General features: G+C 57.3%; 1 protein-coding gene across 1 annotated transcript in view; it reads left to right on the top strand.

The window, feature by feature from the left end:
• Positions 1-27,904, top strand: part of LOC140404454 (deoxyuridine 5'-triphosphate nucleotidohydrolase-like) — an 80,156-nt gene that overhangs the window by 42,252 nt on the left and 10,000 nt on the right. The window contains exons 2-4 of the mRNA XM_072493010.1: positions 17,942-18,098; positions 18,761-18,852; positions 26,291-26,335. Coding sequence (XP_072349111.1) covers positions 17,942-18,098; positions 18,761-18,852; positions 26,291-26,335 — 294 coding nt within the window. The remainder of the gene's footprint in view (positions 1-17,941; positions 18,099-18,760; positions 18,853-26,290; positions 26,336-27,904) is intronic.

Raw genomic sequence — 27,904 nt, 5'->3', positions numbered from 1 at the left:
AGTTGGATGGGGAATGGAGTTGGATGGGGGGGTGGAGTTGGATGAGGGGGGGCGGGGTGTAGTTGCATGGGGGTCGGGGTGGAATTGGATGGGGGGTGGGGTGGAGTTGGATGGGGGGTGGGGTGGAGTTGGATGGGGGGGTGGAGTTGGATATGGGGTGGAGTTGGATGGGGGGCAGGGTGGAGTTGGATGGGGGGTGGAGGTGGATGGGGGTGGGGTGGAGTTGGATTGGGGGTGGGGTGGGGTTGGATGGGGGTGGGGTGGAGTTGGATGGGGGTGGGGTGGAGTTGGATGGGGGGTGGGGTGGAGTTGGATGGGGGTGGGGTGGAGTTGGATGGGGGGGTGGAGTTGGATGTGGGGATGGAGTTGGATGGGGGGCAGGGTGGAGTTGGATGGGGGGTGGAGGTGGATGGGGGTGGGGTGGAGTTGGATTGGGGGTGGGGTGGAGTTGGATGGGGGGTGGGGTGGAGTTGGATGGGGGTGGGGTGGAGTTGGTTGGGGGGCGGGGTGGAGTTGGTTGGGGGGAGTGGAGTTGGATGGGGGGCGTGGCAGTGTTGGATGGATGGTGGAGTTGGATGGGGGGCGGGGTGGAGTTGGGTGGGGGGGTGGAGTAGGATGGGGGTTGGGGTGGAGTTGGTTGGCGGGGTGGAGTTGGTAGGTGGGGTGGAGTTGGATGGGGGGCGGGGTGGAGTTGAATGGGGGGCGGGGCAGAGTTGGATGGGGGGTGGAGTTGGATGGGGGGGGCGGGGTGGAGTTGGATGGGGGAGCGAGGTGGAGTTGGATGGGGGTGGGGTGGGGTGGAGTTGGATGGGTCGGGTTGGAGTTGGATGGGGGCGGGGTGGAGTTGGATGGGGGTGGAGTTGGATGGGCGGGTTGAGTAGGATGGGGGTCGGGGTGGAGTTGGATGGGGGAGTGGAGGTGGATTGGGGGGGTGGAGTTGGATGGGGGGTGGGGTGGAGTTAGATGGGGTGGAGTTGGATGGGGGGGTGGGGTGGAGTTGGATGGGGGTCGGGGTGGAGTTGGATGGGGGGTGGGGTGGAGTTGGATGGGGCTGGGGTGGAGTTCGATGGGGGCGGGTGGAGTTGGATGGGGGGTGGAGTTGGATGGGGGGGTGGAGTTGGATGTGGGGTGGAGTTGGATGGTGGTCGGGTGTAGTTGGATGGGGGGGTGGAGATGGATGGGGGATGGAGTTGGATGGGGGTCGGGGTGGAGTTGGATGGGGGTCGGGGTGGAGTTGAATGGGGGTGGGGTTGAGTTGGATGGGGGGTGGGGTGGAGTTGGATGGTTGGGTGGAGTTGGGTGGGGGCTGGGGTGGAGTTGGATGGGGGGTGGGGTGGAGTTGGATGGGTGGTGGGGTGGAGCTGGATGGGGGGTGGAGATGGATGGGGGGTGGGGTGGAGTTAGATGGGGGGTGGGGTGGAGTTGGATGGGGGGGCGGGGTGGAGTTGGATGGGGAGTGGAGTTCGATGGGGGGTGTAGTTGGATGGGGAGTGGAGTTGGATGGGGGGGGTAGTTGGATGGGGGGTGGAGATGGATGGGCGGGTGGAGTTGGATGGGGGTCGGGGTGGAGTTGATGGGGAGTAGGGTGGAGTTGGATGGGGGGGTGGGTGGAGTTGGATGGGGGCGGGGTGGAGTTGGATGTGGGGTGGGGTGGAGTTGGATGGGGGGGTGGAGTTGGTTTGGGCGGGTGGAGTTGGATGGGGGTGGAGTTGGATGGGGGGGTGGAGTTGGATGGGGTGGAGTTGGATGGGGAGGCAGGGTGGAGTTGGATGGGGAGTGGAGTTGGATGGGGGGGTGGAGTTGGATGGGGGGGCGGGGTGGAGTTGGATGGGGGTCGGGGTGGAATTGGATGGGGGGTGGGGCGGAGTTGGATGGGGGGTGGGGTGGAGTTGGATGGGGGGGTGGAGTTGGATGTGGGGGTGGAGTTGGATGGGGGGCAGGGTGGAGTTGGATGGGGGGTGGAGGTGGATGGGGGTGGGGTGGAGTTGGATTGGGGGTGGGGTGGTGTTGGATGGGGGGTGGGGTGGAGCTGGATGGGGGTGGGGTGGAGTTGGATGGGGGGTGGGGTGGAGTTGGATGGGGGTGGGGTGGAGTTGGATGGGGGGTGGAGTTCGATGTGGGGGTGGAGTTGGATGGGGGGCAGAGTGGAGTTGGATGGGGGGTGGAGTTAGATGGGCGGGTGGAGTTGGATGGGGGTCGGGGTGGAGTTGATGGGGGGTGGCGTGCTGTTGGATGGGTGGTGGAGTTGGATGGGGGGGCGGGGTGGAGTTGGATGGGGGGGCGGGGTGGAGTTGGATAGTGGGCGGGGTGGAGTTGGATGGGGAGTGGAGTTGGATGGGGGGGTGGAGTTGGATGGGGGGCAGGGTGGAGTTGTATGGGGGGTGGAGTTAGATGGGCGGGTGGAGTTGGATGGGGGTCGGGGTGGAGTTGATGGGGGGTGGCGTGCTGTTGGATGGGTGGTGGAGTTGGATGGGGGGTGGGGTGGAGTTGGACGGGGGGCAGGGTGGAGTTGGATGGGGGGTGGAGTTGGATGGGGGTGTGGAGTTGGATGGGGTTTGGGGTGGAGTTGGATGGGGGGCGGGTTGGAGTTGGATGGGGAGTGGAGTTGGATGGGGTGGTGGAGTTGATTGGGGGGGCAGGGTGGAGTTGGATGGGGGTCGGGGTGGAGTTGGATGGGTGGTAGGGTGGAGATGGATGGGGGGGTGGAGTTGGATGGGGGGTTGGAGTTGGATGGGGGGTGGAGTTGGATGTGGGGTGGGGTGGAGTTGGATGGAAGGGTGGAGTTGGATGGGCGGCAGGGTGGAGTTGGATGGGGGGTGTGGTGGAATTGGATGGGGGTGGGGTGGAGTTGGATGGGGGGGTGGAGTTGGATGGGGGGTGGAGTTGGATGGGCGGGTGGAGTTGGATGGGGGTCGGGGTGGAGTTGGATGGGGGAGTGGAGGTGGATTGGGGGGGTGGAGTTGTATGGGGGGTGGGGTGGAGTTGGATGGGGGGGTGGGGTGGAGTTGGGTGGGGGGCGGAGTGGAGTTGGATGGGGGGCAGGGTGGAGTTGGATGGGGGCGGGGTGGAGTTGGATGGGGGGCAGGTTGGAGCTGGATGGGGGGCGGGGTGGAGTTGGATGGGGGGCGCGGTGGAGTTGGATGGGGGGTGGAGTTGAATGGGGGGCAGGGTGGAGCTGGATGGGGGGGCGTGGTGGAGTTGGATGGGGGCGGGGTGTAGGATGGGGGGTGGGGTGGAGTTGGATGGGGGTGGGGTGGAGTTGGATTGGGAGTGGGGTGGAGTTGGATGGGGGGTGGGGTGGAGTTGGATGGGGGTCGGGGTGGAGTTGATGGGGGGTGGCGTGCTGTTGGATGGGTGGTGGAGTTGGATGGGTGGGCGGGGTGGAGTTGGATAGTGGGCGGGGTGGAGTTGGATGGGGAGTGGAGTTGGATGGGGGGGTGGAGTTGGATGGGGGGCAGGGTGGAGTTGTATGGGGGGTGGAGTTAGATGGGCGGGTGGAGTTGGATGGGGGTCGGGGTGGAGTTGATGGGGGGTGGCGTGCTGTTGGATGGGTGGTGGAGTTGGATGGGGGGGCGGGGTGGAGTTGGATGGGGGGTGGGGTGGAGTTGGATAGTGGGCGGGGTGGAGTTGGATGGGGGGTGGGGTGGAGTTGGACGGGGGGCAGGGTGGAGTTGGATGGGGGGTGGAGTTGGATGGGGGTGTGGAGTTGGATGGGGTTTGGGGTGGAGTTGGATGGGGGGCGGGGTGGAGTTGGATGGGGAGTGGAGTTGGATGGGGTGGTGGAGTTGATTGGGGGGGGCGGGGTGGAGTTGGATGGGGGTCGGGGTGGAGTTGGATGGGTGGTAGGGTGGGGTTGGATGGGGGGGTGGAGTTGGATGGGGGGGTGGAGTTGGATGGGGGGTGGAGTTGGATGTGGGGTGGGGTGGAGTTGGATGGAGGGGTGGAGTTGGATGGGCGGCAGGGTGGAGTTGGATGGGGGTTGGGGTGGAGTTGGATGGGGGTGGGGTGGAGTTGGATGGGGGGGTGGAGTTGGATGGGGGGTGGAGTTGGATGGGCGGGTGGAGTTGGATGGGGGTCGGGGTGGAGTTGGATGGGGGAGTGGAGGTGGATTGGGGGGGTGGAGTTGTATGGGGGGTGGGGTGGAGTTGGATGGGGGGTGGGGTGGAGTTGGGTGGGGGGCGGGGTGGAGTTGGATGGGGGGCAGGGTGGAGTTGGATGGGGGCGGGGTGGAGTTGGATGGGGGGCAGGTTGGAGCTGGATGGGGGGCGCGGTGGAGTTGGATGGGGGGCAGGTTGGAGCTGGATGGGGGGCGGGGTGGAGTTGGATGGGGGGCGCGGTGGAGTTGGATGGGGGGTGGAGTTGAATGGGGGCAGGGTGGAGCTGGATGGGGGGGCGTGGTGGAGTTGGATGGGGGCGGGGTGTAGGATGGGGGGTGGGGTGGAGTTGGATGGGGGTGGGGTGGAGTTGGATTGGGAGTGGGGTGGAGTTGGATAGGGGGTGGGGTGGAGTTGGATGGGGGTGGGGTGGAGTTGGATGGGGGGTGGGGTGGAGTTGGATGGGGGTGGGGTGGAGTTGGATGGGGGTTGGAGTTGGATGTGCGGGTGGAGTTGGATGTGGGGGTGGAGTTGGATGGGGGGTGGAGGTGGAAGGGGGTGGGGTGGAGTTGGATGGGGGGTGGGGTGGAGTTGGATGGGGGGGCGGGGTGGAGTTGGATGGGGCGTGGAGTTGGATGGGGGGGTGGAGTCGGATGGGGGGCAGGGTGGAGTTGGATGGGGGGTGGAGTTAGATGGGCAGGTGGAGTTGGATGGGGGTCGGGGTGGAGTTGATGGGGTTGGCGTGCTGTTGGATGGGTGGTGGAGTTGGATGGGGGGGCGGGGTGGAGTTGGATGGGGGGTGCGGTGGAGTTGGATAGTGGGCGGGGTGGAGTTGGATGGGGGGTGGAGTTGGATGGGGGTGTGGAGTTGGATGGGGGGTGGGGTGGAGTTGGATGGGGGGGCGGGGTGGAGTTGGATGGGGAGTGGAGTTGGATGGGGTGGTGGAGTTGATTGGGGGGGCGGGGTGGAGTTGGATGGGGGTTGGAGTTGGATGGGCGGGTGGAGTTGGATGGGGGTCGGGGTGGAGTTGGATGGGTGGTAGGGTGGAGTTGGATGGGGGGTGGAGTTGGATGGGGTGGTGGAGTTGGATGGGGGGTGGGGTTGGATGTGGGGTGGGGTGGGGTTGGATGGGGGGGTGGAGTTGGATGGGGGGCAGGGTGGAGTTGGATGGGGGTGTGGAGTTGGATGGGGGGTGGGGTGGATTTGGATGGGGGTGGGGTGGAGTTGGATGGGTGGAGTTGGATGGGGGTGGGTTGGAGTTGGATGGGGGGGTGGAGTTGGATGGGGGGGTGGAGTTGGATGGGGGGTGGAGTTGGATGGGCGGGTGGAGTTGGATGGGGGTCGGGGTGGCGTTGGATGGGGGAGTGGAGGTGGATTGGGGGGGGTGGAGTTGTATGGGGGTGGAGTTGGATGGGGGGGTGGGGTGGAGTTGGGTGGGGGGCGGGGTGGAGTTGGATGGGGGGCAGGGTGGAGTTGGATGGGGGCGGGGTGGAGTTGGATGGGGGCAGGTTGGAGCTGGATGGGGGGCGGGGTGGAGTTGGATGGGGGGCGCGGTGGAGTTGGATGGGGGGTGGAGTTGGATGGGGGGCAGGGTGGAGCTGGATGGGGGCGTGGTGGAGTTGGGGGGGGCGTGGTGGAGTTGGATGGGGCGGGGTGGAGTAGGATGGGGGGTGGGGTGGAGTTGGATGGGGGTGGGGTGGAGTTGGTTGGGGGGCGGGGTGGAGTTGGTTGGGGGGGTGGAGTTGGATGGGGGGCGGGGCAGAGTTGGATGGGGGGTGGAGTTGGATGGGGGGGTGGAGTTGGATGGGGGGGCGGGGTGGAGTTGGATGGGGGTGGGGTGGAGTTGGATGGGGGCGGGGTGGAGTTGGATGGGGGGTGGGGTGGAGTTGGATGGGGCGTGGAGTTGGATGGGCGGGTGGAGTTGGATGGGGGTTGGGGTGGAGTTGGATGGGGGTCGGGGTGGAGTTGGATGGGGGAGTGGAGATGGATTGGGGGGGTGGAGTTGTAAGGGGGGTGAGGTGGAGTTGTTTGGGGGTGGAGTTGGATGGGGGGTGTGGGGTGGAGTTGGGTGGCGGTCGGGGTGTAGTTGGATGGGGGGCGGGTGGAGTTGGATGGGGGGTGGGGTGGAGTTGGATGGGGGGGTGGAGTTGGATGGGGGCGGGGTGGAGTTGGATGGGGGGCAGGGTGGAGTTGGACGGGGGCAGCGTGGAACTGGATGGGGGGCGGGGTGGAGTTGGATGGGGGCGGGGTGGAGTTTGATGGGGGGGCGGGGTGGAGTTTGATGGGGGTGGGGTGGAGTTGGATGGGGAGCGGGGTGGAGTTTGATGGGGGTGGGGTGGTGTTGGATGGGGGGTGGGTTCGAGTTGGATGGGGGGCGGGGTGGAGTTTGATGGGGGTGGGGTGGAGTTGGATGGGGGTGGGGTGGAGTTGGATGGGGGGCAGGGTGGAGTTTGATGGGGCGTGGTGGAATTGGATGGGGGGTGGGGTGGAGTTAAATGGGGGGTGGAGTTGGATGGGGCTCGGGGTGGAGTTGGATGGGGCGGCGGAGTTGGATGTGGGGGGGCGGTGTGGAGTTGGATGGGGGCAGGAGTTTGATGGGGCGGGGCGGAGTTGGATCGGGGTCAGGGTGGAGTTGGCTGGGGGGGCGGGGTGGAGTTGGATGGGGGCTGGAGTTGGATGGAGGGTGGGGTGGAGTTGGATGGGGGTGGGGTGGAGTTGGATGGGGGTTGGGGTGGAGTTGGATGGGGGTGGAGTTGGATGGGGGTCGGGGTGGAGTTGATGGGGGTGGGGTGGAGTTGGATGGGGGCGGGTGGAGTTGGATGGGGGGGCGGGGTGGAGTTGGATGTGGGGTGGGGTGGAGTTGGATAGTGGGTGGGGTGGAGTTGGATAGTGGGTGGGGTGGAGTTGGATGGGGGGTGGGGTGGAGTTGGATGGGGGGTGGGGTGGAGTTGGATGGGGGGTGGGGTGGAGTTGGATGGGTGGTGGGATGGAGTTGGATGGGTGGTGAAGTTGGATGGTGGACGGGATGGAGTTGGATGGGGGCGTGGGGAGTTGGATGAGGTGCCGTGCTGTTGGATGGGTGGTGGAATTGAATGGGGGGCGGGGTGGAGTTGGATGGGGGGTGGGGTGGAGTTGGATGGGGGCAGGGTGGAGTTGGATGGGGGGTGGAGCTGGATGGGGGGTGGGGTGGAGTTGGATGGGGGGCGGGGTGGAGTTGGATGAGGGGTGGAGTTGGATGGGGGGCGGGGTGGAGTTGGATGGGGGGTGGAGTTGGATGGGCGGGTGAAGTTGTATGGGGGTCGGGGTGGAGTTGGATGGGTGGTAGGGTGGAGTTGGATGGGGGCTGCAGTTGGATGGGGGGTTGCAGTTGGATGGGGGGGTGGAGTATGATGTGGGGTGGGGTGGAGTTGGATGTGTGGGTGGAGTTGGATGGGGGCAGGGTGGAGTTGGATGGGGGGGTGGAGTTGGATGGGGGGTGGGGAGGAGTTGGATGGGGGTGGGGTGGAGTTGGATGGGGGTGGTGGAGTTGGATGGGGTGGAGTTGGATGGGGGTGGGTTGGAGTTGGATGGGGGGGTGGAGTTGGATGGGGGGTGGGGTTGAGTTGGATGGAGAGGTGGAGTTGGATGGGGGGTGGAGTTGGATGTGGGGTGGGGTTGAGTTGGATGGGGGGGTGGAGTTGGATGGCGGGGTGGAGTTGGATGTGGGGTGGGGTTGAGTTGGATGGGGCGCAGGGTGGAGTTTGATGGGGGGTGGAGTTGGATGGGGGGTGGGGTGGAGTTGGATGGGGTGGAGTTGGATGGGTGTGGTGGAGTTGGATGGGGTGGAGTTGGATGGGGGTGGGGTGGAGTTGGATGGGGGCGTGGAGTTCGATGGGGGCGTGGTGGAGTTGGATGTGGGTGGAGTTGGATAGGGTGTGGAGTTGGATGGGGGCGGGTTGGAGTTGGATGGGGTGTGGGGTGGAGTTGGATGGGGAGTGGAGTTGGATGGGGGGTGGGGTGGAGTGGGATGGGGGTGGGTGGAGTTGGATGGGGGTGGGTGGAGTGGGATGGGGGGTGGAGTTGGATGGGGAGGTTGAGTTGGATGGGGGTGGGTGGAGTTGGATGGGGGTGGGTGGAGTTGGATGGGGGTGGGCGGAGTTGGATGGGGGGTGGAGTTGGATGGGGGGTGGGTTGGAGTGGGATGGGGGTGGGTGGAGTTGGATGGGGGATGGAGTTGGATGGGGGGGTGGAGTTGGATGGGGGTGGGTGGAGTTGGTTGGGGTTGGGTGTAGTTGGATGGGGGGTGGTGATGGATGGGTGGTGGAGTTGGATGGGGGGGTGGAGTTGGATGGGGTGGGGTGGAGTTGGATGGGGGGTGGGGTGGAGTTGGATGGGGGTGGGGTAGAGTTAGATGGGGGGGTGGAGTTGGATGAGGGGGGGGCGGGGTGGAGTTGGATGGGGGTGGGGTTGGATGGGGGGTGGTGTTGGATGGGGGTCGGGGTGGAGTTGGATGGGGGTGGAGTTGGATGGGGGCGGGGTGGTGTTGGATGGGGGTGTGGTGCAGTTGGATGGGGGGTGGAGTTGGATGGGGGTCGGGGTGGAGTTGGATGGGGGGTGGAGTTGGATGGGGGTCGGGGTGGAGTTGGATGGGGGTGGGGTGGAGTTGGATGGGGGGTGCAGTTGGATGGGGGGTGGAGTTGGATGGGGGTCGAGGTGGAGTTGGATGGGGGGTGGAGTTGGATGAGTGGGCGGGTGGAGTTGGATGGGGGTGGAGTTGGATGGGGGCGGTGTGGAGTTGGATGGGGGGGTGGGGTGGAGTTTGATGGGGGTGGGGTGGAGTTGGATGGGGGGCGGTGTGGAGTTTATTGGGGGTGGGGTGGAGTTGGATGGGGGCGGGGTGGAGTTTGATGGGGGGGCGGGGTGGAGTTTGATGGGGGTGGGGTGGAGTTGGATGGGGAGCGGGGTGGAGTTTGATGGGGGTGGGGTGGTGTTGGATGGGGGGTGGGTTCGAGTTGGATGGGGGGGCGGGGTGGAGTTTGATGGGGGTGGGGTGGAGTTGGATGGGGGTGGGGTGGAGTTGGATGGGGGGCAGGGTGGAGTTTGATGGGGCGTGGTGGAATTGGATGGGGGGTGGGGTGGAGTTAAATGGGGGGTGGAGTTGGATGGGGCTCGGGGTGGAGTTGGATGGGGCGGCGGAGTTGGATGTGGGGGGGCGGTGTGGAGTTGGATGGGGGCAGGAGTTTGATGGGGCGGGGCGGAGTTGGATGGGGGTCAGGGTGGAGTTGGCTGGGGGGGCGGGGTGGAGTTGGATGGGGGCTGGAGTTGGATGGAGGGTGGGGTGGAGTTGGATGGGGGTGGGGTGGAGTTGGATGGGGGTTGGGGTGGAGTTGGATGGGGGTGGAGTTGGATGGGGGTCGGGGTGGAGTTGGATGGGGGGTGGAGTTGGATGGGGATCGGGGTCGAGTTGGATGGGGGTGGAGTTGGATGGGGGGTGGAGTTGGATGGGGGGCAGGGTGGAGTTGGATGGGGGGCAGGGTGGAGTTGGATGGGGGCGGAGTTGGATGGGGGGGCGGGGTGGAGTTGGATGTGGGGGCGGAGTTGGACGAGGAGGGGGCGGTGTGGAGTTGGATGGGGGGTGGAGTTGGATGGGGGCGGGGTGGAGTTGGATGGGGGGTGGAGTTGGATGGGGGCGGGGTGGAGTTGGATGTGGGGGAGATAGATGGGGGGCTTGAGTTGAATGGGGGCGGGGCGGAGTTGGATGGGGGGGCGTGGTGGAGTTGGATGGGGGGTGGAGTTGGATGGGGGGGCGTGGAGTTGGATGGGGGCGGGGCGGAGTTGGATGGTGGGCGGGGTGGAGTTGGATGGGGCCGGGGTGGAGTTGGATGGGGGTGCGGGGTGGAGTTAGATGGGGGGGCGGCGTCGAGTTGGATGGAGGGTGGGGTGGAGTTGGATGGGGGTGGAGTTGGATGGGGGGGGTGGAGTTGGATGGGGGGTGGGATGGGGGGGCGGGGTGGAGTTGGATGGGGCGGCGGGGTGGAGTTGGATGGGGGGTGGGGTGGAGTTGGATGGGGGCGGGGTGGAGTTGGATAGGGGCGGGGTGGAGTTGGATGGGGGGCGGGGTGGAGTTGGATGGGGGGCGGGGTGGAGTTGGATGGGGGGCGGGGTGGAGTTGGATGGGGGTGGGGTGGAGTTTGATGGGGGGGTGGGGTGGAGTTGGATAGGGGGTGGAGTTGGATGGCGGTGGAGTTGCATGAGGGGTGTAGTTGGAGGGGGGGTGGAGTTGGATGGGGGTGGGGCTGGATGTGGGCGGGGTGGAGTTGGATGGGGGGTGGAGTTGGATGGCGGTGGAGTTGGATGGGAGGTGGAGTTCGATGGGGGTGGGGTGGAGTTGGATGTGGGGGCGGGGTGGAGTTGTATGTGGGGTGGGGTTTTGTTGGATGGGGGGTGGAGTTGGATGGCGGGTGGAGTTGGATTGGGGGTGGAGTTGGATGGGGGGGTGGATTTGGATGGGGGGGTGGATTTGGATGGGGGGGTGGAGTTGGATGGGGTGGTGGAGTTAGATGGGGGGGTGGAGTTGGATGGGGGCAGGGCGGAGTTGGATGGGAGGCAGTGTGGAGTTGAATGGGGGGTGGAGTTGGATGGGGGGGTGGAGTTCGATGGGGTGTGGGGTGGAGTTGGATGGGGGGTGGAGCTGGATGGGGGGAATTGGATGGGGGTGGAGTTGGATGGGGGTGGAGTTGGATGGGGGGTGGGGTGGAGTTGGATGGGGGTGGGGTGGAGTTGGATGGGGGTGGGGTGGAGTTGGATGGGGGTTGGTGTTGGATGGGGGTCAGGGTGGAGTTGGATGGGGGGGTGGAGTTGGATGGGGGTGGAGTTGGATGGGAGGCAGGGTGGAGATGGATGGGGGGCGGAGTGGAGTTGGATGGGGGGGTGGAGTTGGATGGGGGGGCGGGGTGGAGTTGGATTGGGGGTGGTGTTGGATGGGGGTCAGGGTGTAGTTGGATGGGGGGGTGGAGTTGGATGGGGGTGGAGTTGGATGGGAGGCAGGGTGGAGATGGATGGGGGGCGGAGTGGAGTTGGATGGGGGGGTGGAGTTGGATGGGGGGTGGGGTGGAGTTGGATGGGGGCGGGGTGGAGTTGGATAGGGGCGGGGTGGAGTTGGATGGGGGGCGGGGTGGAGTTGGATGGGGGGCGGGGTGGAGTTGGATGGGGGGCGGGGTGGAGTTGGATGGGGGTGGGGTGGAGTTTGATGGGGGGGCGGGGTGGAGTAGGATGGGGGGTGGGGTGGAGTTAGATGGGGGGTGGAGTTGGATGGGGGTCGGGGTGGAGTTGGATGGGGCGGCGGAGTTGGATGTGGGGGGGGCGGGGAGGTGTTGGATGGGGGGGTGGAGTTGGATGGGGGGTGGAGTTGGATGGGAGGCGGGGTGGAGATGGATGGGGGGGTGGAGTGGAGTTGGATGGGGGCGGGGTTAAGTTGGATGGGAGGCAGAGTGGAGTTGCATGAGGGGTGTAGTTGGAGGGGGGGTGGAGTTGGATGGGGGTGGGGTTGGATGTGGGCGGGGTGGAGTTGGATGGGGGGGTGGGGTGGAGTTGGATGGGGCGGGGTGGAGTTGGATAGGGGGTGGAGTTGGATGGCGGTGGAGTTGGATGGGAGGTGGAGTTCGATGGGGGTGGGGTGGAGTTGGATGTGGGGGCGGGGTGGAGTTGTATGTGGGGTGGGGTTTTGTTGGATGGGGGGTGGAGTTGGATGGCGGGTGGAGTTGGATGGCGGGTGGAGTTGGATGGGGGGGTGGATTTGGATGGGGGGGTGGATTTGGATGGGGGGGTGGAGTTGGATGGGGTGGTGGAGTTAGATGGGGGGGTGGAGTTGGATGGGGGCATGGCGGAGTTGGATGGGAGGCAGTGTGGAGTTGAATGGGGGGTGGAGTTGGATGGGGGGGTGGAGTTCGATGGGGAGTGGGGTGGAGTTGGATGGGGGGTGGAGCTGGATGGGGGGGAATTGGATGGGGGTGGAGTTGGATGGGGGTGGAGTTGGATGGGGGGTGGGGTGGAGTTGGATGGGGGTGGGGTGGAGTTGGATGGGGGTGGGGTGGAGTTGGATGGGGGTTGGAGTTGGATGGGGGTTGGTGTTGGATGGGGGTCAGGGTGGAGTTGGATGGGGGGGTGGAGTTGGATGGGGGTGGAGTTGGATGGGGGCGGAGTGGAGTTGGATGGGGGGGTGGAGTTGGATGGGGGGGCGGGGTGGAGTTGGATTGGGGGTGGTGTTGGATGGGTGTCAGGGTGTAGTTGGATGGGGGGGTGGAGTTGGATGGGGGTGGAGTTGGATGGGAGGCAGGGTGGAGATGGATGGGGGGCGGAGTGGAGTTGGATGGGGGGGTGGAGTTGGATGGGGGCGGGGTGGAGTTGGATGGGGGCGGGGTGGAGTTGGATGGGGGCGGGGTGGTATTGGATGGGGGTTGGAGTTGGATGGGGGGTGGGGTGGAGTTGGATGGGGGGTGGAGTTGGATGGGGCGTGGAGTTGGATGGGGCGTGGAGTTGGATGGGGGGTGGCGTTGGATGGGGTGTGGGGTGGAGTTGGATGGGGGGGCGGAGTTGGATGGGGGGCGGGGCAGGGTTGGATGGGGGTGTTGAGTTGGATGGGTGGGTGGAGTTGGATGGGGGGCGGGGTGGAGTTGGATGGGGGGGTGGAGTTGGATGGGGGCCGGGGTGGAGTTGGATGGGGGTTGGAGTTGGATGGGGGCGGGGTGGAGTTGGATGGGGGGGTGTGGTGGAGTTGGATGGGGGTGGGGTGGAATTAGATGGTGGGTGGGGTGGAGTTTGATGGGGTGGGGTGGAGTTGGATGGGGGTGGGGTGGAGTTGGATGGGGGGCAGGGTGGAGTTGGATGGGGTGGGGCGGAGTTTGATGGGAGTCGGGGTGGAGTTGGCTGGGGGGGCGGGGTGGAGTTGGATGGGGGCTGTAGTTGGATGGGGGGTGGAGTTGGATGGGAGGGCGGGTGGAGTTGGATGGGGTGGAGTTGGATGGGGGCGGTGTGGAGTTGGATGGGGGGTGGGGTGGGGTTGGATGGGGGGTGGGGTGGAGTTGGATGGGGGGCGGGGTGGAGGTGGATGGGGGTGGGGTGTAGTTGGATGGGGGGCGGGGTGGAGTTGGATGGGGGGGCGGGGTGGAGTTGGATGGGGGCGGGGTGGAGTTTGATGGGGGGGCGGGGTGGAGTAGCATGGCGGGTGGGGTGGAGTTGGATGGGGGGTGGAGTTGGATGGGGGTCGGGGTGGAGTTGGATGGGGCGGCGTAGTTGGATGTGGGGGGTGGCGGGGAGGTGTTGGATGGGGGGGTGGAGTTGGATGGGGGGTGGAGTTGGATGGGAGGCGGGGTGGAGATGGATGGGGGGGTGGAGTGGAGTTGGATGGGGGCGGGGTGTGATTGGATGGGGGTTAGAGTTGGATGTGGGGCAGAATGGAGTTCCATGAGGGGGTGGAGTTGGAGGGGGGGTGGAGTTGGATGGGGGGTGTAGTTGGATGTGGGCGGGGTGTAGTTGGGTGGGGGGGTGCGGTGGTGTTGGTTGGGGGGTGGAGTTGGATGGACGGGCAGGGTGGAGTTGGATGCGGGGTGGAGATGGGGGGTGAGGTGGAGTTGGATGGGGGGTGGAGTTGGATGAGGGGGCGGGGTGTAGTTGGATGGGGGGTGGTGTTGGATGGGGTGGGGTGGAGTTGGATGGGGGGTGGGGTGGAGTTGGATGGGGGTGGAGTTGGATGAGGGGGCGGGGTGGAGTTGGACGGGGGTGGTGCTGGATGGGGGTGGGGTGGAGATGGATGGTGGGTGGAGTTGGATGGGCGGTGGGGTGGTGTTGGTTGGGGGGTGGAGTTGGATGGACGGGCAGGGTGGAGTTGGATGGGGGGTGGGGTGGAGTTGGATGGGGGGTGGAGTTGGATGAGGGGGCGGGGTGTAGTTGGATGGGGGGTGGGGTGGAGTTGGATGAGGGGGTGGGGTGTAGTTGGATGGGGGGTGGTGTTGGATGGGGTGGGGTGGAGTTGGATGGGGGGTGGAGTTGGATGAGGGGGTGGGGTGGAGTTGGACGGGGGTGGTGTTGGATGGGGGGTGGGGTGGAGTTGGATGTGAGGTGGAGTTGGATGAGGGGGCGGGGTGTAGTTGGATGGGGGGTGATGTTGGATGGGGTGGGGTGGAGTTGGATGGGGGGTGGGGTGGAGTTGGATGGGGGGGTGGAGTTCGATGAGGGGGCAGGGTGGAGTTGGATGGGGTGGAGTTGGATGGGGGGTGGAGTTGGATGAGGGGGTGGGGTGGAATTTGATGGGGGGGCGAGGTGGAGTTGGATGAGGGGGAGGGGTGGAGTTGGATGGGGGGTGGAGTTGGATGGGGGGGTGGAGTTGGATGGGGGCGGGTTGGAGTTGGATGAGGGGGTGGGGTGGTGTTGGATGGAGGGGCGGGGGGGAGTTGGATGAGGGGGGCGGGGTGGAGTTGGATGTGGGGTGGAGTTGGATGAGGGTGGGCGGGGTGGAAAGGTCCTGGTGAATTGGAAACACAGAATGTGACACCCCTATTCAAAAAAGGAGAGAGGCAAAAAGTAGGAAACTATAGATAGGTTAGCTTGATCTCTGTGGTGGGGAGGTTGCTGGAATCGATCATTAAGGAGGAGATGACTGAATATTTAGGAAGACTAAACTCAATCCAACATCTTGATGGGCCGAATGGCCTCCTTCTGCACTGTAAATTCTATGATTCTATGATTGTCAGCATGGTTTTATGAAGGTTAAGTCATGGATGGGGGGTGGAGTTGGATGTGGGCGGGGTGTAGTTGGATGGGGGGGTGGAGTTGGGTGGGGGGGTGCGGTGGTGTTGGTTGGGGGGTGGAGTTGGATGGACGGGCAGGGTGGAGTTGGATGCGGGGTGGAGATGGGGGGTGAGGTGGAGTTGGATGGGGGGTGGAGTTGGATGAGGGGGCGGGGTGTAGTTGGATGGGGGGTGGTGTTGGATGGGGTGGGGTGGAGTTGGATGGGGGGTGGGGTGGAGTTGGATGGGGGGTGGAGTTGGATGAGGGGGCGAGGTGTAGTTGGATGGGGGGTGGTGTTGGATGGGGTGGGGTGGAGTTGGATGGGGGGTGGAGTTGGTTGAGGGGGCGGGGTGGAGTTGGACGGGGGTGGTGCTGGATGGGGGTGGGGTGGAGATGGATGGTGGGTGGAGTTGGATGGGCGGTGGGGTGGTGTTGGTTGGGGGGTGGAGTTGGATGGACGGGCAGGGTGGAGTTGGATGGGGGGTGGGGTGGAGTTGAATGGGGGGTGGAGTTGGATGAGGGGGCGGGGTGTAGTTGGATGGGGGGTGGGGTGGAGTTGGATGAGGGGGTGGGGTGTAGTTGGATGGGGGGTGGTGTTGGATGGGGTGGGGTGGAGTTGGATGGGGGGTGGAGTTGGATGAGGGGGTGGGGTGGAGTTGGACGGGGTGGTGTTGGATGGGGGGTGGGGTGGAGTTGGATGTGAGGTGGAGTTGGATGAGGGGGCGGGTTGGAGTTGGATGAGGGGGTGGGGTGGTGTTGGATGGGGGGGCGGGGGGGAGTTGGATGAGGGGGGCGGGGTGGAGTTGGATGAGGGTGGGCGGGGTGGAAAGGTCCTGGTGAATTGGAAACACAGAATGTGACACCCCTATTCAAAAAAGGAGAGAGGCAAAAAGTAGGAAACTATAGATAGGTTAGCTTGATCTCTGTGGTGGGGAAGTTGCTGGAATCGATCATTAAGGAGGAGATGACTGAATATTTAGGAAGACTAAACTCAATCCAACATCTTGATGGGCCGAATGGCCTCCTTCTGCACTGTAAATTCTATGATTCTATGATTGTCAGCATGGTTTTATGAAGGTTAAGTCATGCTTGACAAACTTGCCTGAGTTCTTTGAGGATGTAACCAGCAAGGTGGATGATGAGGAACCTGTGGATGTGGTATATCTAGACTTCCGGAAGGCATTTGGTAAGGTGCCGCATTAAAGTCTGATCCAGAAGGTGAGATCTCAAGGGATTGGGAGTAGAGTACTAGATTGGATTGAGGATTGGCTGACTGACAGAAAGCAGAGGGTTGGGATACTGGCGAACTGTAGGTGACAGGGTGTCACAGGGGTACGTCCTCGGCTCTCAACTGTTAACAATCTATATAAATGATCTGCAAGCAGAGACAGCATATAACATAGCAAAATTTGTGGCTGATATTAAAATAGGTGGGAAAGCAGGCAGTGAAGAGGAGATAAAGAGTTTACGGATAGAGATGGGCTGGGAGTATGGGCCAAAATTTGGCAGATGGTGTTTAAAGCGGATAAGTGTGAAGTTATCCATTTTGACCGAAGAAATAGAAAGACAAATTATTATCTGAATGGAAAGCAAATTCAAAATACATCTGGGCTGGGGGATCTTGGTGTCATTATTTCTGAATTGCAGAAAGTCAACTTGCAAGTACAGCATGTAATAAAAAAGGCAAATGGAATTTTAGCATTTATTGCAAAGGACTGGAATATAAAAGTAGAGAAGTGTTGTTGGAATTGTATATTGTGTGTAGTTTTGCATGCAGTTTTGGTCTCCTTATCTGAGGATGTTTTTGTTATGAAAGGCGTGCAGAGAAGGTTTGCCAGACTGATTCCTGGGATGATAGGACTGATGTAGGAGAGAGATTGAGTTGGTTAGGATTATATTTGCTTGTGTTTAGAAGAATGACGGGGGAATCTCATAGAAACCTATAAAATTCTAACAGAACTAGACAGGGCAGATGCAGGAAGGATGATCCGGCGGCTGGGGGAGGGGGGAGGGGGGGAGTGGGAGGGGGGTCCAGAACCAGGGGTCAGTCTGAGGATACGGGGTAGTCCACGTAGGACAGAGATGGGGAGAGATTTCTTCACCCAGAGAGTGGTCAGCCTGTGGAATTCAGGCTATTGAGGATTGAATGGCCTCCTCCTCCTATTTTCTATGAATTCAAATTCCACCAGATGTCATGGTGGGATTTGAATCCACGTCCCCAAAGCATCAGCCTGGGCCTCTGGATTACAAGTTTAGTGACATTCCCACCATCTCCCTTCGTGCTCGAAGGTTGGCGCTCGCTGATTGGTTTTGGGTTTGATTGCTGCATGCTGATTAGTTTTGATCGGTGATCGTTGATTGGTTTTGATCAGTGATTGCTGATTGATTTTGATCGCTGTTTGATTTTGATCGGTGATCACTGATTGATTTTGATCGTTGCTCGCTGATTGATTTCTTGCTGATTGGTTTAGACCGGTGATCGCTGATTGATTTTGATTGGTGATCGCTAATTGATTTTTTTTTGGTGAATGCTGATTGATTTATTGCTGATTGGTTTTGATCGGTGATCAATGTTTGATTGGTGATTGCTGATTGATTTTTTTGGTGAATGCTGATTGGTTTATTGCTGATTGGTTTTGATCGGTGATCAATGTTTGATTGGTGATCGGTGATTGATTTTGATTGGTGATTGCTGATTGATTTTTTTGGTGAATGCTGATTGGTTTTGATCGGTGATCAATGTTTGATTGGTGATCGGTGATTGATTTTGATTGGTGATTGCTGATTGATTTTTTTGGTGAATGCTGATTGGTTTTGATCGGTGATCAATGTTTGATTGGTGATCGGTGATTGATTTTGATTGGTGATTGCTGATTGATTTTTTTGGTGAATGCTGATTGGTTTTGATCGGTGATCAATGTTTGATTGGTGATCGGTGATTGATTTTGATTGGTTTTGCTCGGTGATCGCTGATTGGTGGCTCTGTGACTGATTGGCCGCTCGCCAGTTTTTGGGCCGGTTTTTGGCGGGCTTTTTAACGGTTCAGTCAGTCACTCGCGCGCTCTCTCTGTGCTCCTGTCCAGGGACCATGCCGTGTTCGGAAGCCTCCAGCCCCGCCGCGTCCCCGGCCAAGCGGCCCAGGGCCGAGGAGAAGCCGCGGCTCCGCTTCGCCCGGCTGAGTGAAAACGCGCGAACACCGACCCGGGGCTCGGAGCGGGCGGCCGGCTTCGACCTTTACAGGTGAGTCCGTCAGAGACCCCCCGCCCGCCCACCCGGCCTTCCTAACCGCCCCGGAGTAAATTACCCGCGGATCCGCCCTCTCTCTCTCTCTTGGCCTTTCCCCTCATGATTCCCCCCACTTCACTGTTTTAAACAACTCTCGCCCCTTTCACCATCTTTTATTACTTCACCTTCACACAGGAATTGGGCCATTTAAATCTTCCAGGTTTTTCCCCCTTATCTTTCCTTAAGCTTTACCGCGTTTTGCCCAACTCCCTTTTTTATTTCGCCCCCCCCCTTTTATTTTGCTGCTTTTCCTCCTGAATCGTGCCCAGGTTCTGGGGTCTGAGGTTTTTGTCCAATGGGCCATTCTCTGCCTGGCTTTGGGTGGGCTGTTCGACTGCAGGAAGCATCATATCTCTCTCTCTCTCTCTCTTCACCCCCCCCCCCCCTTCCCAATAATGAGGAAGAATTGTTTTTGTCAGACCAACATGATTATTTTCCATTGGGGGGGGGGGGGGGGGGTTAAACTGAAGAAACCCAAGAGCTGTCTGCGTGCAAGTGGTGAGGCTGAAAATGACATGGTTATACCTTTTGTGTTGGTTAGTGCTTCCCCGCCACCCTCGTGAGTGAAGGGTGAATGAGGTGGCACCTCTGACTGCCCCCCTCCACTTTGTTTGCAGCGCCTACAACTACATGGTCCCCGCTCAGGATAAAGTTATTGTGAAGACCGACATTCAGATTGCAGTTCCCTCTGGATTCTACGGCAGAGTGGGTAAGCCGGCTGACTTGAACAATTCCCGCTTTTCTTGTTCGCTTGGATGCTTTTTTTAATAAAAACAATCCCACAATTTCAGCTTTATTTGAGGATGGTAAGTCTCCTTGCCAAAGTGGAGGAGTAATAGGTTTGTGTGGCAGAGAATTATCAGCCCAGCTTGTCTTGGAAGGCACGGTGGCGCAGTGGGTTAGCACTGCTGCCTCACGGCACTGAGGACCTGGGTTACGTCTGGACCCTGGGTCACTGTCCGTATGGAGTTTACACATTCTCCCTGTGTCTGCGTGGGTTTCACCCCCCCCCCCCCCCCAACAACCCAAAGATGCACAGGTGGATTGGCCATGCTAAATTGTCCCTTCATTGGGGAAAAAAATTGGGTACTCTTAAATTTATTTCAAAACAAAGAAAAAGCCTAGCTTGTCTTAACAACCCATCAGTTTGTTGTCCTTAAATTGGGTGGGCTATAAGCCACTAAACCTGATTAACTGGTGCCTTTTCTGTGTTACTGCTCCACACACACTTTGCAGCCACTATGTTAAATGCAAATGAGCACTCAAATTGTCATTGTTACCTGGCACTGCTGCCTCACGGTGCCGAGGATCAGGTTTGATCCCGGCCCCGAGTCACTGTCCGTGTGGAGTTTGCACATTCTCCCCATGTCTGCAGGGGTCTCACGCCCACAACCCAAAGATGCGCAGGGTAGGTGGATTGGCCATGCTAAATTGCCCCCTTAATTGGAATAAAAAAGAATTGCGCACATTAATCGATGTAATATTTCTGAACCTGCCTGTCTGAAGTTCCATATAACTGCTTTCTCAACAGTTCAAGTTTTGTCTTGGTTTGGTTGATCTGTCTAAAACGAAAACAATGCCGCCACAGATTATTTTATTGAGGTTCGCTGTCTCAGCACTAACATTTGTTCTATGATCATTTGTTCAAAAAACAATCAAATCACAAAAATGAAACTTGCCCAAGTTGGCTCTTACAAGCTTATCGACGTAGGCTTTCCGCTGATCAGTGTGTTCCCTGATCGCAGATGTACTCCAATCAATGCTTGGTCCTAAACTGCCCCCCTCCCCTACATGGACACACGTCCTGCCACCTCTGAAATGTGCGCAATGCAAGAACATAGAAAAATACAGCACAGAACAGGCCCTTCGGCCCAGGATGTTGTGCCGAACCTTTGTCCTAGATTAATCATAGGTTATCATGGAATTTACAGTGCAGAAGGAGGCCACCCGGCCCATCGAGTCTGCACCGGCTCCCGGAAAGAGCACCCTACCCAAGGTCAATACCTCCACCCTATCCCCACAACCCAGCAACCCCACCCAACATTAAGGGCAATTTTGGACACTAAGGGCAATTTATCATAGCCAATCCACCTAACCTGCACATCTTTGGACTGTGGGAGGAAACCGGAGCACCCGGAGGAAACCCGCATGCACACTGGGAGGCTGTGCAGACTCCGCACAGACAGTGACCCAAGCTGGAATCGAACCTGGTACCCTGGAGCTGTGAAGCAATTGTGCTATCCACAATGCTACCGTGCTGCCCTTGAGAACAAATTCATCTACACTATATCATTCTACCGTAATCCATGTACCTATCCAATAGCTGCTTGAAGGTCCCTAATGTTTCCAACTCAACTATTTCCACAGGCAGTGCATTCCATGCCCCCACTACTCTCTGGGTAAAGAACCTACCTCTGACATACCCCCTATATCTTCCACCGTTCACCTTAAATTTATGTCCCCTTGTAATGCTTTGTTCCACCTGGGGAAAAAGTCTCTGACTGTCTACTCTTATCTATTCCCCATATCATCTTATAAACCTCTATCAAGTCGCCCCTCATCCTTCTCCGTTCTAATGAGAAAAGGCCTAGCACCCTCAACCTTTCCTCGTAAGACCTACTCTCCATTCCAGGCAACATCCTGGTAAATTTCCTTTGCAACTTTTCCAAAGCTTCCACATCCTTCCTAAAATGAGGCGACCAGAACTGTACACAGTACTCCAAATGTGGCCTTGCCAAAGTTTTGTACAGCTGCATCATCACCTCGCGGCTCTTAAATTCAGTCCCTCTGTTAATGAATGCTAGCACACCATACGCCTTCTTCACAGCTCTATCCACTTGAGTGGCAATTTTCAAAGATGTATGAACATAGACCCCAAGATCTCTCTGCTCCTCCACATTGCCAAGGACTCTACCGTTAACCCTGTATTCCGCATTCATATTTGTCCTTCCAAAATGGACAACCTCACACTTTTTTCAGGGTTAAACTCCATCTGTCACTTCTCAGCCCAGCTCTGCATCCTATCTGACCCACCCTTCAACTCCCTCATCCAAGTCATTAATGAAAATCACAAACAGCAGAGGACCCAGAACTGATCCATGTGGTACGCTACTGGTAACTGGGCTCCAGGCTGAATATTTGCCATCCACCACCAGTCTCTGACTTCTATCGGTTAGCCAGTTTGTTATCCAACTGACCAAATTTCCCACTATCCCATGCCTCTTTACTTTCTGCATAAGCCTACCATGGGAAACCTTATCAAATGCCTTACTAAAATCTATGTACACTACATCCACTGCTTTACCTTCATCCACATGCTTGGTCACCTCCTCGAAGAATTCAGTAAGACTTGAATTCAGCAGAGGGCAGTAGAACGGAGATGCTGATTGGCTGTTGCAAGGGAAATTTGCATGCCTCCATTATGATCACCCTAACTTGAAGGAGCTAGAGACCCTAGCTGTTCGAGTGAAGACGAGCATCCAGCAGAGGGCAGTAGAGCGGAGCTGCTGATTGGCTGTTGCAAGGGAAATTTGCATGCCTCCATTATGATCACCCTAACTTGAAGGTGTATCTGAGCTAGAGACCCTTGCTGTTCGAGTGAAGACAAGCATCCAGCAGAGGGCAGTAGAGCGGAGCTGCTAATTGGCTGTTGCAAAGGAAATTTGCATACCTTCGTTGTGGTCACCCTAACTTGAAGGTGGTTTGTGGAGGAGCTGTTGTCAAGTGACACTTAAACCCGAAACACGTCTTCAGTGTTTCCCTCCCTACCCCCCCCTCACCAAAAAACAACAACCGCTGTAAAGATCAAGAGGAAGGCTCGAGGGTTTCCCCTCCGGTGTTATCGTGCAGGGCGCAGAGGTTGCTGAGTGCTTGCTGAGAAGGGGAGTGAATAACAGATAAGCTCTTTTTCTTTTTTTTATCTAGAGGGGATGGCAGGGAAGGTAGTGCAATGTTCCTCCTGCAGAATGTTTGAAGTGAGGGACGCCGACAGTGTGCCTGCTGATTTCATCTGTGGGAAGTGCACCCATCTCCAGCTCAGAAACCGCGTTAGGGAACTTGAGCTGGATCTGGATGAACTTCGGATCATTCTGGAGGCAGAGGTGGTCATAGATAGAAGCTTCAGTGATGTAGTTACTCCGAAGAATAAAGATAGATGAGTGACGGTGAGAGGGGCTGGGAGGAAGCAGTCAGTATAGGGATCCCCTGTGGTCGTTCCCCTTAGTAACAAGTATACCGCTTTGGATACTGTTGGGGGGGGACGGCTTACCAGGGGTAAGCCATGGGGTGCAGGTCTCTGGCACAGTCTGTCCCTGTTGCTCAGAAGGGAAGGGGGGAGAGGAGTAGATCATTAGTCATTGGAGACTCCATAGTTAGGGGGATAGATAGGAGATTCTGTGGGAACGAGAGACTCGCGGTTGGTGTGTTGCCTCCCGGGTGCGTGATGTCTCGGATCGTGTTTTCGGGATTCTTAAGGGGGAGGGGGAGCAGCCCCAAGTCATGGTCCACATAGGTACCAACGACATAGGTAGGAAAAGGGATAGGGATGTAAGGCAGGAATTCAGGGAGCTAGGGTGGAAACTTAGATCTAGGACAAACAGAGTTATTATCTCTGGGTTGTTACCCGTGCCACGTGATAGCGAGACGAGGAATAGGGAAAGAGGAGTTGAACGCGTGGCTACAGGGATGGTGCAGGAGGGAGGGTTTCAGATTTCTGGATAATTGGGGCTCATTCTGGGGTCGGTGGGACCTCTACAAACTGGATGGTCTACACCTGGACCAGAGGGATACCAATATCCTGGGGGGGAAATATGCTAATACTCTTCGGGAGGGTTTAAACTAGTTCAGCAGGGGCTTGGGAACCTGAATTGTAGCTCCAGTATACAGGAGGTTGAGAGTGTGAGGTCATGAGTAAGGTTTTAAAGTTGCAGGAGTGTACCGGCAGGCAGGAAGGTGGTTTGAAGAGTGTCGTCTTCAATGCCAGTAGCATCTGGAATAAGGTGGGTGAACTTGCGGCATGGGTTGGTACCTGGGACTTAGATGTTGTGGCCATTTTGGAGACATGGATAGAGCAGGGACAGGAATGGTTGTTGCAGGTGCCGGGGTTTAGAAATGTCAGTAAGCTCAGGGAAGGTGGTAAAAGAGGGGGAGGGGTGGCATTGGTAGGCAAGGACAGTATTAGGGTGGCAGAAAGGACGTTTGATGAGGACTCGTCGATTGAGGTAGTATGGGCTGAGGTTAGAAACAGGAAAGGAAAGGTCACCCTGTTAGGGGTTTTCTACAGGCCTCCGAAAAGTTCCAGAGATGTAGAAGAAAGGATTGCAAAGATGATTCTGGATAGGAGCGAAAGCAACAGGGTAGTTGTTATGGAGGACTTTAACTTTCCAAATATTGACTGGAAACGCTATAGTTCGAGTACTTTAGATGGGTCCGTTTTTGTCCAATTTGTGCAGGAGGGTTTCCTGACACCGTATGTAGATAGACCAACGAGAGGCGAGGCCGCATTGGTTTTGGTACTGGGTAATGAACCAGGACAGGTGTTAGATTTGGAGGTAGGTGAGCACTTTGGTTACAATTCGATTACGTTTACTTTAGTGATGGAAAGGGATAGGTATATACCGCAGGGCAAGAGTTATATCTGGGGGAAAGGCAATTATGCTGTAGCGAGACACGAGTGTGGACCTGGCTAAGCAACGAGCTGTATTCAACAGCATCAAGCCTACACTACAAAAAAGGAATTGGCATTTGGATGATACACCCTGCCCATTTCCGACTCTCAATGGATAAGACCAATTCTTCATGAGGTCATGTTGCAGCTACACAACACTCTGGTGCGGCTGCATTTGGAGTATTGCGTGCAATTCTGGTCGCCGCATTATAGGAAAGATGTGGAAGCATTGGAAAGGGTGCAGAGGAGATTTACCAGAATGTTGCCTGGTATGGAGGGAAGATCTTGTGAGGAAAGGCTGAGGGACTTGAGGCTGTTTTCGTTAGAAGAAGGTTAAGAGGTGACTTAATTGAGGCATACAAGATGATCAGGATTGGATAGGGTGGACAGTGAGAGCCTTTTTCCTCGGATGGTGATGTCTAGCACGAGGGGACATAGCTTTAAATTGAGGAGAGATAGATATAAGACAGATGTCAGAGGTAGGTTCTTTACTCCGATAGTAAGGGCGTGGAATGCCCTGCCTGCAACAGTAGTGGACTCGCCAACACTAAGGGCATTCAAATGATCATTGGATAGACATATGGACGATAAGGGAATAGTGTAGATGGGCTTTCGAGTGCTTTCACAGGTTGGTGCAACATCGAGGGCCGAAGGGCCTGTACTGCGCTGTAATGTTCTATGTTCTACTTGTAAGGCAAGACCTACCCCTCATAAATCCGTGCTGACTATCCCTAATCAAGCAGTGTCTTTCCAGATGCTCAGAAATCCTATCCTTCAGTACCCTTTCCATTACTTTGCCTACCACTGAAGTAAGACTAACTGGCCTGTAATTCCCAGGGTTATCCCTAGTCCCGTTCTTGAATAGGGGCACGACATTCGCCACACTCCAATCTCCTGGTACCATCCCTGTTGACAGTGAGGACAAAAAGATAATTGCCAACGGCTCTGCAATTTCATGTCTTGCTTCCCATAGAATCCTTGGATATATTCCGTCAGGCCTGGGGGACTTGTCTATCCTGAAGTTTTTCAAAATGCCCAACACATCTTCCTTCCTAACCAGTATTTCCTCACGCTTGCCAGTCTGTTTCACACACTCCTCTCCAACAATATGGCCCCTCTCATTTGTAAATACAGAAGAAAAGTACTCGTTCAAGACCTCTCCTATCTCTTTAGACTCAATACACAATCTCCCGCTACTGTCCTTGATCGGACCTACCCTCGCTCTAGTCATTCTCATATTTCTCACATGTGTAAAAGGCCTTGGGGTTTTCCTTGATCCTACTCGCCAAAGATTGTTCATGCCCTTTCCTAGCTCTCCTAATCCCTTTCTTCAGTTCCCTGCTGGCTATCTTGTATCCCTCCAGCGCCCTGTCTGAACCTTGTTTCCTCAGCCTTACATATGTCTCCTTCTTCCTCTTAACAAGACATTTAACCTCTCTCTTGTTCCCTCACTCAACCATCTCTTCCCTGCCTGACAGGGACATACATATCAAGGGCACGTAGTACCTGTTCCTTGAACAAGTTCCACATTTCACTTGTGTCCTTCCCTGACAGCCTATGTTCCCAACTTATGCACTTCAATTCTTGTCTGACATCATATTTACCCTTCCCCCAATTGTAAACCTTGCCCTGTTGCACGCACCTATCCCCCTCCATTAAGGAGAAACCAAAGCCACATTGTTGCATGAATCTGATCTATAGTGCAACAGCAACATGGATCTCCTGTCCGAACGGAAAGGTACAACTCCAGACTGCTCCAACCATAGTTTCCCTTTCACATCTTTGTGTCTTGCTGGAGCTCCTGTGGCAGCTTTGTGGCCCCCCCCCCCCCCCCCCCCCCCCCCAAACGAAGTACAATTAAATAAATCATGTTGAAAAAGAAAGCTATACATGATCATACCAAAGAGATTGGCGACCAAAGAAAGAAAAGATTTGCAACAAAAACTAAATAACTCTGATTTTTAATCTTGTACGATTTGCAGAAAGATTGGGGTCGGCAGTTTGGTAGAAGGTTGTTGGAAGATTTAAACAATTGGATTGGGAGTGAGATTTTCAGCAAGTTCTGTGGGTCTCCAAATTGCCATTGTGTTTTTTTTATGATCATCTCTTGGTTCCTTACCTGAAGTCCTTATTCCACAAATTGTCCTATTTTATACTGAGGAGGGTTGACATTAGACCAGGAGGGAGTAAAGGTATACGTCAAATCCTTGCCCCAGATGGGGAAAAGTCGTTTGCCTTGTTACTTGCACTGTTGTCATTTTGGTTTAAACTAAGATGCAGAATGAATGAATGCCTGAACTTGGATTTGTGTGTCATAGAGTTTCACTGTTTCAGTCCATTCTGTTTGCTGGCTGTCAAGCGCCCATCTATTTTAACCCCATTTTCCAATTCTTGAGCCTTTTATGCTCTGGTGTTTCAAGTGGCAGTCAGTTGTTGTGGAAAATATTAATTTTTCCATTTATTTTTTTTATTTCCTTTCTAGCTCCAAGATCTGGATTGGCAGCAAAATACTTCATTGATGTCGGAGGTAATGGATTTGCCCCATGTTTTGAAACAGCCTATCTACGGCAATGATGTACTCCAGCATGTCCGGCTTATTTTAAATCATTTCAAACTAATTTTATGAGTGGACATGGGCAGAGGAGAGCTATCATCAAGTTTGTAACCTGACTTCAGGAGCTCCCAAAGCGGTTGGTACTAGAGGACGGTGCTACCTATTTTGGAAACACAAGTACTGAAAATAAATAAGCAACCGCTCTTGCTAACCTTTCAGGACAACTTTGGCAGGCTCCAGTAACGGAATTGAAATGAATGAGTCCTCCTACCTCTGGTATTCTCTCTCCTGTATCCTGGCCTCAACCATTTTTGATCTTTTCATTGAGAACTGTCTACGTCACATCAACTGTCTTAATTTCTCCGCTACCCCTCATTCACTAACCTGTCTGTCTTCAGCTTTGCTGCTCTGTTCTGGAGGGTCTAACCTCTACATTGTTATCAAACCTGATGTGTGGGAACTTTAGTTGCAGGATGCAGATGAAGCACACGTGAGGTATCTCCCCCCCCCCCCCCCCCCCCCCCCCCCAAACATTCTCGCGTTTCACGGAGCTGTGAATCTTATGTTGAGACCGCGCAAACCGTCGTAAATGAGTAAGCAACAAATGTCTGCTAAGAATGCCAAAACAAAGTAAGTATTTTAGCTGGAAAACTTCAACTGAAATAGATACATCTGCCGATCCGGAAACAACCAAGATGAGGGCCGCCTCTCCCACGCTTTTAACATCCATCCTGACCACTAAGTTTGGCTCTGGAGCTGAAAAATTCATTGGCCCCCATCCGATCCTTCCCCGACTCCACTCCTAACTCTTGATTCCAACGGCAGCACCATCACTGATATGGAGACTGCCCTCTCTGACCACAGTGACAGGATCAGTATGCTGGAGTCTGAGCTGACTGCAGTGAGTAAAGAGAATTTGGCACGGTGGAATAGAGCGATGACATGGTGGACCGGTCCAGATGACACAACCTACGAGTTGTGGGGTTACCAGAGGAGTCTGCAGTCCGCACCCTTACTCCGTTCATATCTAGAATTTAGAACTATTTGGGCGAAGGCAGGCATGTTCCGCGAGATCCCGGAGTTGGACTGGGCCCTCCAGCCGCAGCCTCGCCATGGTGACTCCTCACGAACCATCATCGGCCATTTCCACAGCTACAAAGACAAAGATCTGGTCTTTCAATGGGTGTGAGAACACCGCAACTTCAGCAACCAGAGCCATATATTATGATATAGTGAGACATGAGTATGGACCTGGCTAAGCAACGAGCTGCATTCAACAGCATCAAGCCTACACTACAAAAAAGGAATTGGCATTTGGATGATACACCCTGCCCATTTCCGACTCTCAATGGATAAGACCAATTCTTCAGCACACCTAAATAGGCATACCCGAGCATGTGCCGGAATGTGGCGACTAGCAGTAACTTCAGGAACTTTGTTCCTGCGCTGTACATTTCTTTGTTCTTTAAGATTGTAGTTTAGTCGGGCAGCATGGTCGGCACGGGCTTGGAGGGCCGAAGGGCCTGTTCCTGTGCTGTACAT

Source organism: Scyliorhinus torazame, chromosome 30 (assembly GCF_047496885.1).
Source record: "Scyliorhinus torazame isolate Kashiwa2021f chromosome 30, sScyTor2.1, whole genome shotgun sequence".
NCBI lineage: Eukaryota > Metazoa > Chordata > Chondrichthyes > Carcharhiniformes > Scyliorhinidae > Scyliorhinus > Scyliorhinus torazame.
Note: the sequence above shows the minus strand (reverse complement) of the source record. Positions and strands in the feature narration are given on the sequence as shown.